An 18655-nucleotide genomic window follows, 5' to 3' on the forward strand; every position below is an offset into this window, starting at 1 on the left:
AGGGTGGGAGGGGTCTGGGGTAGAGCAGGGTGGGAGGGGTCTGGGGTAGAGCAGGGTGGGAGGGGTCTGGGTAGAGCAGGGTGGGAGGGGTCCGGGATAGAGGAGGGTGGGAGGGGCCTGGGGTAGAGCAGGGTGGGAGGGGCCTAGGCAGAGCAGGGTGGGAGGGGTCTGGGGTAGAGCAGGGTGGGAGGGGTCCGGGATAGAGGAGGGTGGGAGGGGTCCGGGGTAGAGGGGGGTGGGAGGGGTCCGGGGTAGAGCAGGGTGGGAGGGGCCTGGGGTAGAGGAGGGCGGGGCGGGTCCGGGGTAGAGGAGAGGAGGGCGAGAGGGGTCTGGGTAGAGCAGGGTGGGAGGGGCCTGGGTAGAGGAGGGTGGGAGGGGGCACTGGGTCTGAACTGTGTCCACCTAGGCGGTGAGGCTGGAGCGTTGCCAGGAGGGTAGCTCCACCGCACCCTGACACAGCGCACTCTCTGGGTCTGATTTCCAGTTTGCAGGGGGTCTCCTCCTGGGAGACTGCCGACTCCCCACTCGGGTCTCACTGGACCAAGCCAGGAGGACTTAGGGGGTAACGACCCCCTGCCCCCTCAGCTGTCACCTCACTGAGGATGATCTGATCTGACCGTTTACAGAGACCAGGGCTCCCTGCCCAGCTCCCCGGTGGGGTCCACGTGTGCTCGGGTCCCACCCGGGTGCGAGGGAATGAGTCCCTGGGGCAGAGAAGGAGGCCGGCAGGACAGCGTGCAGGGGACCCGCCTGGGCCTGACACTCTTAGGGCTCCTGAGGGTGGTCAGGAGGCGAGGGATGGGCAGGGAGTCAGCTGAAATCCCAAGGGGTGGGGGGTGCAGACCGGGGCCCGAGGGGGCCGGACTCGTTGCCTGAGGCCACGATGGTGCTGCTGCCATTTCACCCAGATTTCGGGCCTGGGGACCTCAGCATCTCCCAGGACACTGTCCTCTACGACCCCTCGAGGCCCTCCAAGACCACCCAAGATCTTCCAAGACCCCCCGAGACCCTCCAAGACCCTCCGAGACCCCCCAGACCACACAAGACCCTCAGATTATCACCCAAGACCCTCCAAGACCCTCTGAGACTCCTTCCCTCCCACACAACGGTGAACAGGGGTCGTGGGTGCCAGGGGGCGGGGGAAGGGCCGGGAAGCCCTTTGCACACCCTGCGCTGAGCTAAGAACCAGGAGTCTGTGCAATGCAACTCCACGTAGGAAACACGGTGCCTCGATTCAAGGCAGCCCCTTCCTAGAAAAGCCCTCTTTTCAGGAGCTGTGACCAGCCAGCCGCACCCTCCCCGCCACGGCGGCCTCCCGCAGGGATTCCCACGTCGGCCAGAATCTGAGATGTTTCGGTGCCCACTGGTCCTTTCGCAGCACAGACGGGGCGTGAAAAGGAACACGGGGGTTACAGTACCTGGGACAGGCGTTCCTGCTCCATCGCCCCCAGAGCCCCGCGGCTCTGCTCTGCCCCCTCCCGCACAGCCAGGCCCAGGTGTGTGAAGACGCCCCAGACGTGGGCGTCATGGTACTCGGCCACGCCCTGGAGAGAGTGTTCGCCGTCTGACACTAGGTGCAGGGTCGCCACCTCCGTGTTGCTGTAACCTGAAAGGACGGGGCGCCGTGCGATGGCTCAGCTGACCGCGGGGCGAGCCACCGCCCAGCGTCATCGGGATGTCTATCTGACTAAGTGCCAAGCGCACGGACGCCCAGAGGCGGCCCAGAGAACGACGCAAGGGTGTTGCTCTTCCTCGAGGTGACCCTCCAAGCCCCTGGGATGGTCACTTGGCCAGGCTACAGTCCCCAGTGAGACGTCCCCGTCGGGGAGAGGGCGCGGTTTGGTCATGTGCTTCGCACGTGCAAGTCAGCAGACTTCGGGTAAAGGAGGTGACCCTATGTAACGTGGGTGGGTCTCATCCCATCAGCTGACGGCCTTGAGAGCAGAGAAGCACCAAGCGGCCAGCCGCAGGGGTTCAGACGCGCCGGAGCCCAAAGGCACGGACCCATCTGTCCATATCCCGCGGGGTCTGCCTCTCCGGAGCCCTGAGGGGTACGGGGCGGCCCGCTCTCTTCCCACTTCCTGGCGGGCTGTCCATCCGGCCCGGCCCCCAAGGGCCCTTCCGGGACACCCCTACCTGCAGAATTGGAGGCTGCAGGCAGAGGGGACGGTGGCTGAGACCCCCTGTACCTCCACAGCCCCACATAACACCGTCTGTCGTCGGACGGACAGAACAGCATGGTGTCTACGGTTTTCCTTTTCTGAACTTTTAAAAAGTTTATTGAAACTAACTGTCCATTTGACATTTTCTCTTTTAATTAATTAATTAATTATATTTATGTTTGGCTGCGTTGGGTCTTCGTTGCTGCACGCAGGCTTTCTCTAGTTGTGGCGAGCGGGGGCTGCTCTTCATTGTGGTGCGCAGGCTTCTCATTGCGGTGGCTTCTCTTGTTGCGGAGCACGGGCTCTAGGCGCACGGGCTTCAGTAGTTGTGGCTCGCGGGCTCTAGAGCGCAGGCTCAGTAGCTGTGGCACACGGGCTTAGTTGCTCCGCGGCATGTGGGATCTTCCCGGACCAGGGCTCGAACCCGTGTCCCCTGCATCGGCAGGCGGATTCTTAACCACTGCGCCACCAGGGAAGCCCCATTTGGCACTTTACATATTGTCTTTGTTTGTTTGTTTTAGAAACTGGATTTTTACTGCTGCTTAATTTTCTTTTTTTCCTTTTTGTGGCGGTACCACACGGCACGCGGGATCTTAGTTAGTGGTGGAACCCAGGCCCCCTGCAGTGGAAGCGTGGAGCCTTAACCACTGAACCGCCAGGGAAGTCCTCACACGTTTTTTTTTTAAAGACTATTATCTTTAATTATATAAATATATATTTAAAAAAAACTTTTTATTTTATATTGGAGTATAGTTGGTGAGCGATGTTGTGTTGGTTTGAGGTGCACTCAGAGTGATTCAGTTGCACGTAGACACGTATCTGTGCTTTTTCAAATTCTTTTCCCATTTAGGTTGTCACAGACGCTGAGCAGTGTTCCCTAATGACCGAGAGCTCTGAGTTCTGAGGCCTGGGGTCCTCTGACGGGCAGCACCCACCCCGCCCGCCCCACCCCAGGCCCCGTGCAGAGGCACAGGAGTGGCTGGCAGGGCTCAGCTGAGGACCCTGCAGGGCGTCTGCCAGGTAGCAGGGACTGGAAGTCCGGACCTTGGACCCTTTCTCCACATTTGGTCATTATTTTCAGTTGAGGAGAGGGGATTCCCTAGTGGCACAGAGGTTAAGAATCTGCCTGCCAATGCAGAGGACACGGGTTCAAGCCCTGGTCTGGGAAGATCCCACATGCCGCAGAGCAACTAAGCCCGTGCGCCACAACTGCTGAGCCCACGTGCCACAATTACTGAGCCTGTGCTCTAGAGCCCGCGAGCCACTACTGAGCCCGTGAACCACAACTACTGAAGCCCGTGCGCCTAGAGCCTGTGCTCCACACCAAGAGAAGCCACCGCAATGAGAAGCCCGCGCACCACAATGAAGAGTAGCCCCTGCTCGCCACAACTAGAGAAAGCCCGCATGCAGCAACAAAGACCCAACGCAGCCAAACGTAATAAATAAATATATATTTTTAAAACTGGAGGAGAACATTACTAAGATGCTCTGGCTGGGGGGATGTTCTGCATCCTGCGACCCAAATCTTTAGCGTGTACTTGTCCGCCTCTCGTATGAGGGGTGGCTCTGGGGGGCTTCCGCCAGCACCCTGCTTCCCTGCTCACCACAGAAGGGATGCTGTGTCTCCTGCTCTGGGGTCTTCTGAGCCCCTGCCTCTCTCCATCTGCTCAAGGACCATCCGTAGCACCCTCTGCTCTGAGAACACCCTCGAGAGCTCTGTGCACCCAGCAAACCCTCACTGTCACCCTTCATCCGTCCAATTACCACATATGCCGTCTACTTCGTTTATCTGTCTTTCTACCTATGTATCTACCTATCCATCTATTACCTACCAGTCACCTACATGTATCTCTCTCATCTAGTAATCATCTGTCTTCAACATCACCTATTCGTCCATCTACCATCCACCTATTCATTTATCATCTATCACCTGTGCACGTATACATGATCTATATACCGATCGTTTATCTTTTTATCATCTCTCTGTTCATCTATCATTTATCCATCCACCCATCTATTATCTATTCACCCATCCCTCCATCTATCATGTATTTTCTGTCATCTATCTCTATCATCTATCTCTCATTGATCTATGCATCCATCATATCTATTCTATTATCTATCTTTCTATCATCTACCTGTTCATCCATCTACTTATCTATTTACATACCTAAGTATCCACCTATCAAACTATCTATCTACCTATGCATCTATGACCTATCAATCATCTACATGTATCTCTCTCACCTAGTAATCATCTATATCCATCATCACGTATCCATCTATGTACCTATTTATTTACTTGTCACCTAGCATTTGTGTATGTATCTATGTATCTATATCTATTATCTATCTTTTTATCATCTGTCTGTTCATCTACTATTTATCCACCCACCCATCCATCATCTATTTATCATCTGTCCATCTACTTATCCTATTATCTACCCATCCATCCCTTTATTTATCCATCCACCTGTCATCTATTTATGTATCACCTATCAACCTAGCTATCTTTCTATCCTCTACCTCTTCATCCATCTATCTGCTTATCTATCTACATACCTATGTACCCACCTATCAACCAAACAATCATCTATCCGTCATTTATCCACCCACCCATCTATTACCTACTTGTCCATTCACCCATCCACGTATCATCTGTGCATCTATCATCTAGCTATCCATCCACGTACCTATCTATCATCTCTATTATCAATCGATATCTATCCATCCATCCACCTCATCTGTCTGCCTATCTAAACAAGTAAGTAAGAATAAACTGCTATCTATGCCGTGCACACATGCAAACCCTATGGGCTGTTTCTCTCGAGAACCCTGGCTGACACGGGCCCTCTGAGCCCATAAAGAAGCCTGTCTCCTAACACACCACACACGCACACGCACACGCGCACACCGCACACGCACACGCACGCACGCGCACACACATGCGCACGCGCACACCACACACGAACACGCGCGCACACCACACACGCACGCACACACATGCGCACACGCACGCGCACACCACACACGCACACGCGCGCACACACACGCACATGCGCGCGCGCGCACATGCACACGCACGCACACACACGCGCGCGCGCGTTTCCTCCTTCCATCCATCCTCCGCTCCTGACCCTCTGGGGCATTCTTGGGGCACAGGGATGACGCATGGTCTGTCCTCCCTGCCTCGGCTCAGAAGCCACTGCCACCTGGTGACTTGGTCTCGCAGGCACAGTTGCTGGAAAGACACCCAGGAAGCCCCTCACCTCTGCGCGTCTTCTCCAGTAAACCCAGGGCCGCGCACACATCCAGCAGCTGCTCAGTCCTGCCCGCGCAGGTGCTGAGTTTGCGGGCGACATCCACGGCCTGCAGGGGGCCTTGGTCTTTTAACACATCGAACAGTTTGAGCTTGCAAGCCGTGAACAGAACCTGTCCGTGAAGAACAGTTACAGTTAGACGTACAACGTGACTTATCAATTGCTCTTTATTCCCAGGGACTCCAAAGAGGGACGGCAGGATGGTCAAAAACATCGAGCTCATCAAGGGAAACTTCTGCAGAGGCGAGTGGGTTTAGGCTCCAGGTTGTACAAGGTTTGCTCCAGGTAAGACCAAGTCGATGAACACCAAGCAGAGAAACTGTCCCAGCAGAGAAAGACCAAAGCACTGCTGTCAGGGGCTGTGTGGTGTCCCCCCAAGGTTCCTACGTCGACGCCCCAAGTCCCAGGACCTCAGGATGAGACCACGTGGAGACGGGGCCTCTGCGCAGGACACGGACACTCCACGCTGCTCAGGACACACCCTCACGTGACACCGTAAACCTCCCTGGAGCTCTCACCTCGTCGTAACGCGAACACCTCCAGGGACGAGTAAAGGGGCACTTCGGGAAAGGGCCCTACCTGAGCTGTGTCCAGAACTACCATGACTGACCTTGGGCGGGGGTGGGTGACACTTGCTCCAAGACCCCCAGCAGACCCTGGCTTGGTCGGCATGGTCCGCCATTGGGAGACCTTTGTAAGGAGACCCGTGTCACACGAGGGTGGATGGACAGATGGGGAGGTATGTAGATAGGTGACAGATACAGACAGGCGACAGATAGGTAGATGGGGTGGATGGAGGGATAGACAGGTAGGCAGGTGATAATAATAGACATGTAGATGATATATACAGATAGACAGAGATGATAAATAAATGGGTGGATACATAGATAGGAATAATAATAGACACAGAAGATAGATACAGATAGACGTGACAGATAAGCAGGTGGATAGACAGATGACAGATAAATAGATAAACAGATAGAGACAGACAAATGACAGGAAAATGGACGGATGAACAATGGAGAGAAGACAGATGATAACAGATATAGAGAGACAATAGATATAAATTATACACAGGTAAGTAGAGGGATGGATAGACAGGTGATAGTTATACAGATAGATAACCATAGGTATGCATACATTGATGATGTAGATAGATGAATATAGATTAGAAACAGATAGGCAAATGATAGCTAGATTACTGGTGGATGCAGAGAAGACAGGTAATGATATATATATATAATGATGCGCATAGATAGATGATAGATATAAACACAGATACATAGCTGGAGAGATGATTGATAGATTGGTGGAGAGATAAATGATAGGTAGGGAGACAGATGTATGAATGGATGGACAGAAGGTAGACAGGTGATAGTAACAACAGACACAGGTAAACAATAGACGGATATAGATTACACCTAGATCAGAGGATGGAGGGACAGATGACGGTACACAGAGAGACGATAATGACAGTGCATATAGCCTGATGATACAGACGACAGAGAAATGAAATGGACAGACGGATGGATGGACAGATGCCAGAGCGACAGACCGTGGAAGCGCAGCACAGCGCCACCGAGCGCCAGCCCGACGGGCTGCAGCAGCGTTGTCTGCACCAGCATCTCCAGGTGGATCAGAGACTCTGACCTAGAACGCAGCATAACCACCTGCTGTCCTAGGCACACAGGTCCCCTCTCCTGAGGAGGAGGTGACAGGAAGGTGGCCGGGGTGGAGGGGGGGAAGGTCAGGCCCCCAGTCCTTCCCCAGCCAGTGTCCTGTCTCTCCACGAGCCACTGAGGCTGCCCCTGAGGGGCCCTAGCGCGAGCAAGGCCGCCCCCTGCTCCAACCCCCAGGAGCCCAGAGCTGCAGGAGAGGGTCTGGCGGGGAAGGGGGTGGGCCGGGCCACGTGTCACAGCTGGGCGGTGCACAAGTGCGTCCGCAAGAGCCAGAGAGGTGGTGGAGGCCAGCTGGGTGGGCCGCTGCCCAACCCACTTCCCATCAGGCCCCGGGCCTGGGGCTTCCCTGAAGCACCTGCACACAGCTGCCTTGCACGTGGGCACAGGGCAACCTGTGGTCAAAGGTACCTGGTGGTTCCAGGAAGCATCGAGCTGGCCCAGCACTGCCCCCTCCCCTGCCCAGGACACCCTCTGGCTGGGACGGCTGCCCAGGATCCCGAGGCCACAGGACGATGAGGACACACACACTGACCTGGCCTGCCCTGCAGGCAGCTGGTGTCCTGGGGGCCACCATCCACCTGCTGCCCGGCCAGCAGGGCTGCAGGGTCCCAGAGGCGGCCACACGGCCGGCATTCCAGCCCCACCTCCCTGGACTGGGGACATAATGTGGCCCCTCGCTGGGGTCACGTGAGGCCTGCTTACCTTCAAACACCCGCACAGACCCCGCCCTGCCCCCTCCAGGCACAGACCACAGTTATGGGCTCAACGGTGGCCCCAAAGGATATGTGCATGCCCTGACCCCCAAAATAAGGGAATGAGGCCTTATGTGGAAACAGGGTCTCTGCAGATGTGAGGAAGGGAAGGGTCTGAGCTGAGGTCCTCCTGGAGGAGGGTGGCCCTACATCCAATGGCAGACACAGAAGGGGAGAGACACAGACACAGAGGAGAAGCCCCAGGAAGACAGAGGCAGAGACGGGAGGGACGCGGCCACAAGCCCAGGGACGCCTGGAGCCCCCAGAAGCTGGAAGAGGCGGGAAGGACCCTCCCCTGGAGCCTCTGGAGGGAGCGCAGCCCTGGGACACCTTGAGCTGTGGTCCCCGGGATGGGGGAGGATGGATGCCTGCGGTTTTGGGCTCCCCTGCGTTGGGGTCATGTGGTCATGAACCACACAAGTACCTTGGATGCTTTGAAGCCGTCCATCAGCTCCAGGAGGCCTGTGGGGAACGGGGGCCGGCTGTCCGCCCCGTCAAGGGCTGCATCCAGCGCGCGCGGAGCCTGTGACCGGTCTCCATCCGCCTGCTCGCCACCACGGCCGCCCTTGGCGCTCTGACCTGGGTCTGAGCCACCTGCCTCCGAGTCACTCAGGTTCTCGAAGGTGTCGACGGTGGGGATGGAGTCGTGCCTGACCCGCCGCAGGTCCTCGGGGCGGGGCGGGTAGTACAGCCGTGCCAGCTCCTTGCAGAAGTGGTTCAGGGGGAAGCCCACGACATTGAGGAAGTCCCCGTGCACGTACTCCACCAGCATCCCGCCCAGCGCCTGGATCCCGTAGCCGCCAGCCTTGTCCCTGGGGCGGGGAACCACAGCGGGGAGGGAAGGAGGGTAGAGAAGATGGCAGCGACGTTGACCTTCCTGGGATCAGCAGACCTGCAGCCAGGACCCCTGCAGGGGAACCCACCAACCTTGGACCCGAGTGGCTGTGCACTGGGGCGTCCGGGCCCAGATCCCAAGTGACCCCTTGGTCCCGTCCCTGGGACGTGACGAGGGGCACCTGGCGGCCACTCAGGAAGCTGCCCCCCACCCCAGGCCTGGCGCATGGCCACCAGCAGGCTCTCTGAGGGGAGGGGGATTGCTGTCAAGGACCCAGGCCCCCGGCCGTACTCTCCTGCCACCTGCAACCCCGTCCCTCGGATGTCCATTCATGTGGGTCCTCGGCCCAGGTCTTCCCCGGGCGCCACTGCTGAGACCTCCTTACGGGGGAAGAGGGGCCCGTGAAGCCCCTCCCTCCACCCTGACTCCCCCGCCTCTCCCGCTGTGCCAGACACGGGTCCATAAAGCGACAGGGGCAGTGATCTGGGCCCCCCCAGCAGTGAACCCACCCCCATGGTCCTCACGCCTGCGCTCACCCCCCAACCCTCGCCCGGGCCCTTTCCTGGGGGAAAGGGGACGGGGGAGCTGGCATGCCCTCTGGTTCGGCCTCTTGGTCCCGCTGCAGCTGCAGCGGTGAACGGCCTGACCCTGCCTCTCGTTTTGGTGTGTTGTCCTGATCAGACACCCCGATACCCAGCAGCTCCGCTCTTGACAGCCGTCACCACCCAGAGCCCGGCGCCCTGCGGAATCCTAACCCACAACGCGACGGTGTCAGGAGGTGGGACCTCAGGGAGGGGATGAGGTCATGAGAGTGCAGCCCCCGTGGATGGGATTAGTGTCCTTCTAAAAGAGACCCCAGGGAGCTCCCTGGCCCCTTCCTCCAGGCGAGGACACAGCGAGGAGTCACCATCTATGAACCAGGAAGCAGCCTCACCAGATGCTAAGTCTGGCCCCGCCAGGATCTCAGACCTGCAGCCTCCAGGACGGTGAGAAATAAGTCTCTTGTTTACAAGCTCCCTGCCTGTAGCGCTTTCTTAGGGCCCCAAGCAGACTAGGATGGCCCACATCTGAGGCTCCTGAGGACTCATCACAGAAGATGGTGCGAACAGGGCTGGGCGCACAGCACTCCCGTACTACCCCGCAATGGGGGCTCCCACGCCCGCCAGAAGGACAGGCCGGTCGGGGAGCTCCTTTGCTGGGGCTGCTTCCACAAGATCAATACCCCAGGGAGACTCTTCTCCCCTGCCTTTACCTTGAGCAGGGCTGAGACCGGCTTTAACCAGCAGAACACACGCTCGGACCCTCGGTCTCAGGAGCCCAGGGCTTCTGCACTCACCTCCCCACGGCTGTCGGTGCCCGGCCCCTCGCGAGCACCCTGAGTGAGCCGCTTCCTGAAGATACATGGGGAGGCTGGTCCCCGGGGCACCGTCAGACCCGTGGTCACCAGCCACCAGCTGGCGCCAAGCCCAGCCCCGGCGGGGGTGGGGAGTGAAGCCAGCGAGGCTGCAGGACGAGCTGAGCCTCCGTGACCTTGAGAGACTGCTGCCCGGACCCGGCGCGCTTTGGGGCGGTCAGTGACATTGGGGTCATGGTGACCTCTGCCCTCCAGGGACCGGCCCCGGCTGCCCCACCATCATGGGAGCGGGCGTGGCGCCCTGGGAGGGCCGGCTGCGCTGTAGGAGCATCCACGGGACGGGGACCCCTAGGAAGGCATCCTTCCAGCACCTTCCAGGCACCGGGGCACCGGGCTCGTCAGGAGCCCTGGCCCCCAACACAGGCTGAGCCACGCGCCCGGTGTATCCGCCGCCCACAGTGGGGACTCGGCACCGCAGCTCCCAACAGAGACTCACATGGGCTCTCCGCTGTTGATGTACTCCCACAGCAGCTCCTCTGACAGCTCTGAGAACTTCACCGTGGTCTCCTCGTAGAACTCCGAGACCTCCGTGTCCAGCCGGCCGTCTGCAAGGAAGGACCCCGCAGTGAGGGTATGTGGCCGGCGCCAGGCCCCCGCGTCCCCAGGTTCTAGCCGCTGCCTTTGGGGGGAGTTGGCCTGAGCTTTGCGTGGGATTCACACACGGTCGTTAACGGTTCCTTTTAGGCAAGGGAAAAGAGAAAGAATAAAACAGAAAAGAGGGCAACAGAATTGGCAAAAGCAGGAGAAAAAGCTGCAGCCTGCAGAGCTGGATGACACGGGCCTCTGGTTTCTGTGCTAAGTCGTGGAGTAGAGTTACCACAGGGTGATGCTGCAGTCTACACGAGGCTTTCGGCTGTGGGGCTGGAAATGCCCCAGGCACACAGTACAGTGGCTGTGCATGGCGGCCAGTTGTGAGGGCTCTCCACACCAGCCGTCCTGGCGTGAACGGTGCCCCCCAAACGTCACACCCTCTGAAAACCTCAGAACCGGACCTTATTAGGAAACAGGGTCTCTGCAGATGTGATGGAACAAAGGGTCTGAGATGAGGTCCTCCTGGAGGAGGGTGGCCCTACATCCAGTGACAGGGTCCTTCTAAGAGACAGAAGAGGAGAGACACAGACACAGAGAAGAAGACCCGTGAAGACGGAGGCAGAGATGGGAGGGATGCAGCCACAAGCCCAGGGACGCCTGGAGCCCCCAGAAGCTGGAAGAGGCAAGAAGGACCCTCCCCTGGAGCCTCTGGAGGGAGCGCGGCCCTGGGCCACCTTGACCTCAGACGTCTGGTGTCCAGGATGGGGGAGGATGGATGCCTGTGGTCTCAAGCCCCAGGTAAAGGAACCACACTGTCCAGCAAGTGCTTTCTCCCCAAAGAGCACAGGTTAAAGTCCAGGACAGACCAAGAAGGTAAGAGTAACCCAATCACTAATTAGCAGACAGGTGCGCGGTCACCCACCTGTGGGATGTGCTCGGGGAGCCCAAGAGCTCAAAGTCAGCCTCAGGGTCCTTCCTGGACCTAAAATATCTTTTAAGCAGCTTTAAAAATTGTGCATTAAAAAAAAAAAAAAAAAGCCCGTTGGGACTTCCCTGGCGGTCCAGTGGTTAGGACTCTGCGCCTCCACTGCAGTGGGTACGGATTTGATCCCCGGTCGGAGAACTAAGACCCCACAAGCCACAGGGCTCAGCCAAAACACACACAGAGAAAACCCTCGCCAACAGGGGCCGAACTCCTCCACCTTCCAGACCAAAATCCTCAAAGAAAGCATCTGGGACGGTCGCATGGGACGGGCTTTTATGACGGCCCCCGCCCCCCAGCACGGTCTCCATTGGGCGCTCAGGGTGCACCCCAGGATTTCCCCGTGGGACCCTGACGTTCCCAGGCAGGACGGGAAGGCAGGGTCACGGGGAGCAAAGACAGAGCCGTCCCCGAGGACCCCAGGCTCCCTTCACGACACCCGACTCCGGGGGTGGGGGGGGGACGGGGACGGAGGGGGCCGTGGTACCTTTGCTGCAGCAGTGGACGATGGCCACGCCCGTGAACACACTGTGCTCCTTCCCGTTCAGCCTGCAAGACACGACGGGGCCCAGCAGGCGACCGTGTGGGGTGTCCAAGACAGCGCCATCCCTGCCACCACCGGGCGCGAGCCCCTGGTCCACCCGCCGGCCCTGGCCACGCGGCCTCCGGGGAAACCTTCCTGCAGCAAGCGCGCAGGTCCAGGCGAGAGGGCGCTCGGTGCCCTCGGAGTGGGGGCTGGGGGATGGCCGGGCTGTCTCACGGGATGCGAGGACGGAGCACCTGGGCCACGCCGGGAGGACCCGGGTCCTGGCAGCTCTCAGCGGCTCTTTCTCGGGTCCCTTCGCTCTCTTGGGCGCAGACACGCGGGGGTGCTGAGCCAGGAAGACACCCTGAAGGTGGGCGGTGGTGTGGCCCCCCACTCCCGCCCGGGGGCAGGGTTCCAGGACGCTGAGAGGGACAGGGCCTGCTTCCCATGGCGGGAGCTCGGGGGCACTGGGCTCCTGGGGCAACAAGGCAGGGGGAGCCAGGATGAGGAAAGTGAAGAGGGGCAGACACGGGGCTTCCGGACGAGCCCGTTAGGGCGAAGCCAGCACAGTGGATGTTCGAGGCCCCGGCCCATCCTTGGACCTGGACCTGGAGGGGCTGCCGGTGGGAGACGGGGGAGGTGATGCACGGACACCCACAGCCCACCCCGAGGAAGCCCGGCCCCTCCACCGGGCCCAGGCTCTGTCGGATGCAGGGCTACTTCCCTGTAGGACGGCCAAGGCCCACCCACCTTGACAGCATGCGGTAGGCGTCCTGCTTGTCCACAGGCTTCTCCAGGATCATCGCTCCCACCGCCTGCAAGAGGAACGGGAGGGAAGGCGTCATTTTCCGCTCCCTGGGCTGGTCTGTGCAAGCGGCACTGTCCACTGTTTAGATTCACATATATATTTTTTTAAAGCAGGAGAGATGTGTATAACATGAATTTCACCATTTTGAACTAAAGTGTGTGGTACATTTCCAGGGCTGGGCGAGGACCGCTGTTGAGTTCCAGAACTTTTTCATCATCTGGAACACTCGATCCCCGTGAGCTGTCACTCCCCACCTCCCTCCCCGGCCCCTGACACCCCAACCCGCTCTCTGTCTCTGGGGATTGGCCTGTTCTGGACGTTTCCTGTCAATGGAATCACACACTGTGTGTCCTTCTGTGTCTGCTTCTCTCACTCAGCATCCTGTGTTCAAGGTCCATCCATGCTGTAGCCTGTGTCAGGGCTTCGCTCCTTTTCACAGCTGAGTCATATTCTACTGTGTGGATGGACCCCATCCGTCCATCAAAGCGGGGGATGTCTGGGCTGTTCACACCTTTTGGCTGTTGCGAATAATGCTATGAACATTCACGTACAAATATTTGTCTGAACACCTGTTTTCAATTCTTTGGGGCATGTACCTAAGCATAGATGTCTTAGCTGGGGCTGCCCGAGAGCAGTACAGACGGGGCAGCTTAAACAGCAGACATTATTTCTCCCAGTCCTGGAGGCTGGAGTCTGAGATCCAGGTGTCAGCAGGGCTGGTTCCTCCTGAGGCCTCTCTCCTGGGCGTGTAGACGGCAGTCTCCTCCCTGTGTCCTCAAAGGGTCGTCCCTCTGTGTGTGTCTGTGTCCTGATCTCCCCTTCTTATAAGGACCCCAGTCCTGTGGGATCAGAACCCACCCTAGTGACCTCATTTTACCTTCATCCCCTCTTTAAAGACCCCATCTCCAAATACAGTCATGTTCTGAGGTCCTGGGCACTAGGACTTCAATATAGGAATCGGGTTGGGGGACACAATTCAGCCCATAACACAACTGCTGGGTCATATTGTAATTCTTCGACTAACATTTTGAAGAACCTGCACCGTTCACTCTTTTACTTCCATGCAGCCTTAAGCATGAACCAGAAACGATGTCTGATTCTCACCTGCACACAGGTAGGTCCCATCCACCTGGGCTGCACAGAAACAAATGCCACACTGAGGGCCAGGCAGACCCTGGGATCACCCCGTCTGGCATTTTCCAACCCTGGACTCTTTACAGTTGATTTACAATATCGTGTAAGTTTCAGGTATACAGCGAAGTGGTTCAGTTATACGTATACATATATATATATGTACATATATGTATTTCAGATCCGTTTCCATTACAGGTTATTACAAGATATTGAATATAGTTCCCTGTTCTACACAGTAACTCCAGACTCTTTCAAACAGGTGGTCCCTCGCCTGGAGACCATGACGGTACCCTAGCAATGAGGCCCAGCATCCCTGGGAGATGCCTGCCATCAGGCCAGCGAAGGTCCCAGACGGAGGGCTGTCACCAGCATGGCAGAGCTACCGTACCGATCACTGTGACCTCCCACCAAAAAGTCCAACCCTCAGTGGCCAAAACCCCTATCTTAGCGAGAACCGTTGCCCTCCAAAACATATGCCGGGGTCCTGATGCCCGGCCCTGGGAACAGGACATTATTTGGTAACAGGGTCTTTACAGATGTAAGAAAATTTAAGATGAGGTCGTACTGCAGTAGGTGGGCCCTAATCCATGATGACTGGTGTCCTTATAAGAAGAAGGAAACTGGGACACAGAGGAGAAGGCACGTGAAGACGGAGGCAGAGATGGGAGGGATGCGGCCACAAGCCCAGGAATGCCCGGGATTTCAGGCAAACCACCAGAAGCCGGGGGGGGGGGGGGGGGGTGGCGGTGAGGAGAGAGAGAGGCCTGGGACGGATCCTCCCTTAGGTCTTCCAGAAAGAACCAGCCTTGCCGAGGCCTTGATTTCGGTTACCAAGGACATGCCCGCCACACGGAGAGCCAGAAAGCAGACTCACCACGATGGTGTCTGCTCCGATGACAACGTCAGGGGCCCGCAGGTCCTTCTGCAAGAAATCCAGACTCAGCTTTAGAAAGGACGACTCTGCACGTCTTACACGTTGTCATGCCATGACGCACATGACACAGCGTCGCTGCTTACTTGCGAATCCAGTCTCACTTTGGAAAACAAGGTTTCAGTGTCCTCGACACGCCAAGCAAGGAAGACGTGACCCCAAGACACTCACTGGAAACCTGCACACAACCTTCTGCTCTGGCTGCACTTAAATTCTAACCTTTCCACAGCCGGAAATCAGTCCATCAATGTTCATTTATTTATACCAATACTTCTTACAGCATTAACTTGAATATATGGGTCCTATATGTTAACTGCGATTAGGTATTATTATAACACATAGTAACAGGTAAGCTACTTTAATTCTGTATCGTAAATGACACTATTATATTAATTAGTATATTATATAGTAACACACAGCAATAGAGAAGCTACATTAATTCCATATCATAAATGATACCATTACATTAATTACAAGAGTATATTATATAATAAGACCTAATAATAGATAAGGTACATTAATTCTATAGTTAGTTCTATATCGTAAGTCATACTGTTATGTTAATTGCAATGATATATTCTATAGTAACACTCATAGTAATGCAGAGGCTGTATTGTTTCTATATCATAAATGACGTTGTTATATTAAATACCATAGTATATTATATGGTAACAGTAATAGATAAGCTACATTGTTTCTATATCGTAAATGATGCTGACGTACTAAATACCATAGTATATTATATAGGAACAGCAGTAGATAAGCTAGGTTATTTCTGTACCATAAATGATGCTGTTATATTAAATATCACAATATATTATATAGTAACACTTAGTAACAGATAAACTACATTAATTCTATATCATAAACGATGCTATTATATTAGTTACAATAGCATATGACATGGTAACACCTAGTAATAGATCAGGTAGATCAATTCTTTATCGTAAATGATACTATGATGGGAATTGCAATAGTATGTTACATCCTAGCAAAGTAGGAGGTAAGCTATGTTCTCTAAGTGATACTATCACATAAATTAACAGCAGTGCACAACACGAGGACCCTCAGCTGCAGAGACGCTAGACTAACTGCACTTATTGATAACACGTATGTTTAAAACCTGAAGATGCCCTCCTAGCAGGAGACCCAGGAAGAAGCAGAAGCAGGAGCCCTCGCCTGGTGCATCCTGCCGGCCACCTCCAGGGCCTTCTGCTTGGCTGTTTCCACCGCGTATGCGTACGGAGTAGCGAATGAGGCCTTGTGCAGCTTCTCCTTGAACCTGGAAGGGACCACCTCGAACCTGAGGCCCTGAAACAGGACAGAAGGGGTCAGGAGGGTTTATGGGAGGAACCTGAGGATGCTGACGGATGTGCAGGCTCTGCAGGAACTGGCCTTTCCCCGCGCGGCCCACCTTCCCTGACTATCTGGTCTAGACACTGGGTGCTGACCCAGCGCCAGCCCCCGGCCGCAGGGGCTGCGGGACTTGCAGAGGACCCGGGGGCGCTGGCGGGAAGACCTCTGCACACGCAGAGGCCAGCAGGGCTGTATTGATTGCCATGCTGGGGCCTGCAGCCCCGAGGGGTCAAAGGGCTCCCAGAGAGTCCCAAAGGCTTTGCCTCCACAGGGGTCAAACTACTGAAATGACACCGCCTGCAGGAAATGCCACAAAAATGCCACTAACGAGGGCTGCGCGAGGGTGAATACGGCTGCTTTAACTTGGTCCCCAACACGTGTGACCAGGCAGCCCCTGTGGAAGGCAGGTCATGGACACAGCGACATCCAGAGTGGGATGGGGGACAGGATTGTGGGCCTTGCCCACAGAGGATAAAACTCCCATCCCCACGGGGAACCCCGTGGAGCACCCAGCTGGCTCTTACCTTCCCCGCATCCCAGCACTCTCCCCTCCATCACGGACCTCCCACACCCCCAGGTCCCCCTGGACCACACTGTGAGCCCCCCTTGGGTCTGTACAACCCCAGCCGGCACCCCTCTCTCCGCACCTACCGCTCCTCTCCCCGCCCATGTCTGCCAGGGCCCCCTCCACACAGCACAGCACCCGCCGTCCTCCCCCTGGAGGTACAGGCAGCACCCCTTACTCGGCACCTACCCCTACCCCCGCCCCCCCCCCCCCCGCCAGGCAGGGCCTCCCCACCAAGACCAAGCCTCCGCTGGAGCCTCTGTCCGCTCCCTCCCTCCCTACCGGCTCCTGGACAGACACGGCTCAGGCCCACAGACCTGGCCTTGGCCTGAAGGTCCACAGACCCCGGCCGGCAGGGCACCAGGTCTCCAGGCCCTGGCTGAAAGACGCTGGCCCCCAGATCAGGTAGACTCCTCCTTCCCCCCGGCCCACAGGCCTGGACCACGGTCACTAGGGTCCTGCCTCCTGGTTCCCTCAAGGCCCCAGCCTTGCAGAGACCCCAGACCCCCAGTCGCTAGGCCCCAGCCCTGCAGACTCTGGACCTCAGACCCTGTCATGAGGCCCCATCATGAAGCCCCAGCCTGCACACACCCCCACACACTAGGCCCCCCCAGTCACTAGGCCCCGGCCCTGCAGACCAACCGACCCCCGTGCCCCCGCCCCCCACTAAGCCCAGGTCACTAGGACCCTCGGTCACTCGTCTCCAGCCACTAGACCCTGCCCCCCCCATCACTGGACACTCCCAGTTACTAGGCCCCGGCCCTGCAGACACCACCCCGCCCCCAGCTAAGTCCTGGTCACTAGCCCCCGGGCCACTAGGCCCGCCCCAGACCCCGGCCCTGCAGACCCCGGCCCAGGCCAGGCCCAGGCCGCTCACCGCGTTGCTGAGGATCTCCTGGCGGCGCGGGGAGGCGCTGGCCAACACCACGCGCTTGTGCTGCAGCTTCCCGATCACCGGGCACAGCACCATGGTGCCGCCGCGACCCGACCCAAGCTCGACTCCGCGCCTAGAACCGCACGCCCCAGGCCGCGCGCCCAGCGACAGGCGCCTACCACCGCGGCCCAAGCCCCGCCCCGGCTCCGCCCCAACCAAGCCCCGCCCCGGCCACTGGAGCTCCGCCCAGGCCTCACCCCCCCCCCCACCCCGCCACGAAGCCCCCCCCGGGGCGGGCCCTGGGGGAGCCCCCCCCCCCCACCCCCGGAGGAAGCGGCTCCGGACCGCTTCCGTGCCGGCCCTGAACGAAGCCCCGCCCCACCCACGAAGCCCCGCCCCCACGCTCGCCCCGTCCCCGCCCTGCAGCCGGCGACGCGAGCTGGGCGCGGGCTGGGGGCCTGGGGCGAGGGCGGTCTCCAGGTCCTCAGAACCCGGAGACCAAGGGGCACCTTGGGAGCACTAAGAGGGCGATGGGGGAAAAAAAGGAGTGTCCGTGTGAATTGGTGGAGGCGTCCCCGCGGGTGCTGTGGGGGACGGAGATGAGGGGTCCCCGGGGCGCGGTGGGGGGCGGAGATGGGGTCGACGGGGCGCAGTGGGCGTGCGGCACTTCTCAGCCTCAGCGCTAGTTTGGGGGCAGGTCATTCATTTTTGTGGGGCTGCCCTGGGCGATTGCAGGGTATTTAGCAGTATGTCTGGTTTCTGTCCACTAGATGGCAGTAGCTGCCC

General features: G+C 57.8%; 1 protein-coding gene and 1 long non-coding RNA gene across 16 annotated transcripts; both read right to left on the reverse strand.

Moving 5' to 3' along the window:
* Positions 1-271: 271 nt before the first annotated feature.
* LOC113614184 (N-acetylserotonin O-methyltransferase-like protein) lies at positions 272-18054 on the reverse strand. 15 transcript variants are annotated; one of them, XM_027095530.1, is made up of 11 exons: positions 17873-18048; positions 16254-16385; positions 15018-15065; positions 12952-13016; positions 12163-12224; positions 10599-10707; positions 8338-8725; positions 7694-7838; positions 6093-6172; positions 5432-5594; positions 272-1606 (listed from the first exon to the last, which is right to left on the reverse strand). In XM_027095530.1, exons 1-11 carry the CDS (start codon positions 17963-17965, stop codon positions 1410-1412), a joined length of 1482 nt encoding a protein of 493 aa, XP_026951331.1. In that variant the 5' UTR covers positions 17966-18048; the 3' UTR covers positions 272-1409. The 15 variants fall into 15 exon arrangements, 13 of the variants coding, with proteins under 13 accessions (XP_026951331.1, XP_026951333.1, XP_026951343.1 ...); XM_027095529.1 differs by lacking the exon at positions 272-1606 and adding an exon at positions 1628-2136 and having other exon boundaries at positions 17873-18054; XM_027095536.1 differs by lacking the exons at positions 272-1606; positions 5432-5594 and adding an exon at positions 5639-5801 and having other exon boundaries at positions 17873-18051.
* LOC113614185 (uncharacterized) lies at positions 3595-5136 on the reverse strand. The gene is made up of 2 exons (XR_003430505.1): positions 4689-5136; positions 3595-4300 (listed from the first exon to the last, which is right to left on the reverse strand). It is a non-coding gene; the product is annotated as an uncharacterized LOC113614185 (long non-coding RNA).
* Positions 18055-18655: the final 601 nt, after the last annotated feature.

This window comes from Aethalodelphis obliquidens, unplaced genomic scaffold, assembly GCF_003676395.1.
Source record: "Aethalodelphis obliquidens isolate GAN/ISIS:26980383/991018 unplaced genomic scaffold, ASM367639v1 scaffold91, whole genome shotgun sequence".
Lineage (NCBI taxonomy): Eukaryota > Metazoa > Chordata > Mammalia > Artiodactyla > Delphinidae > Aethalodelphis > Aethalodelphis obliquidens.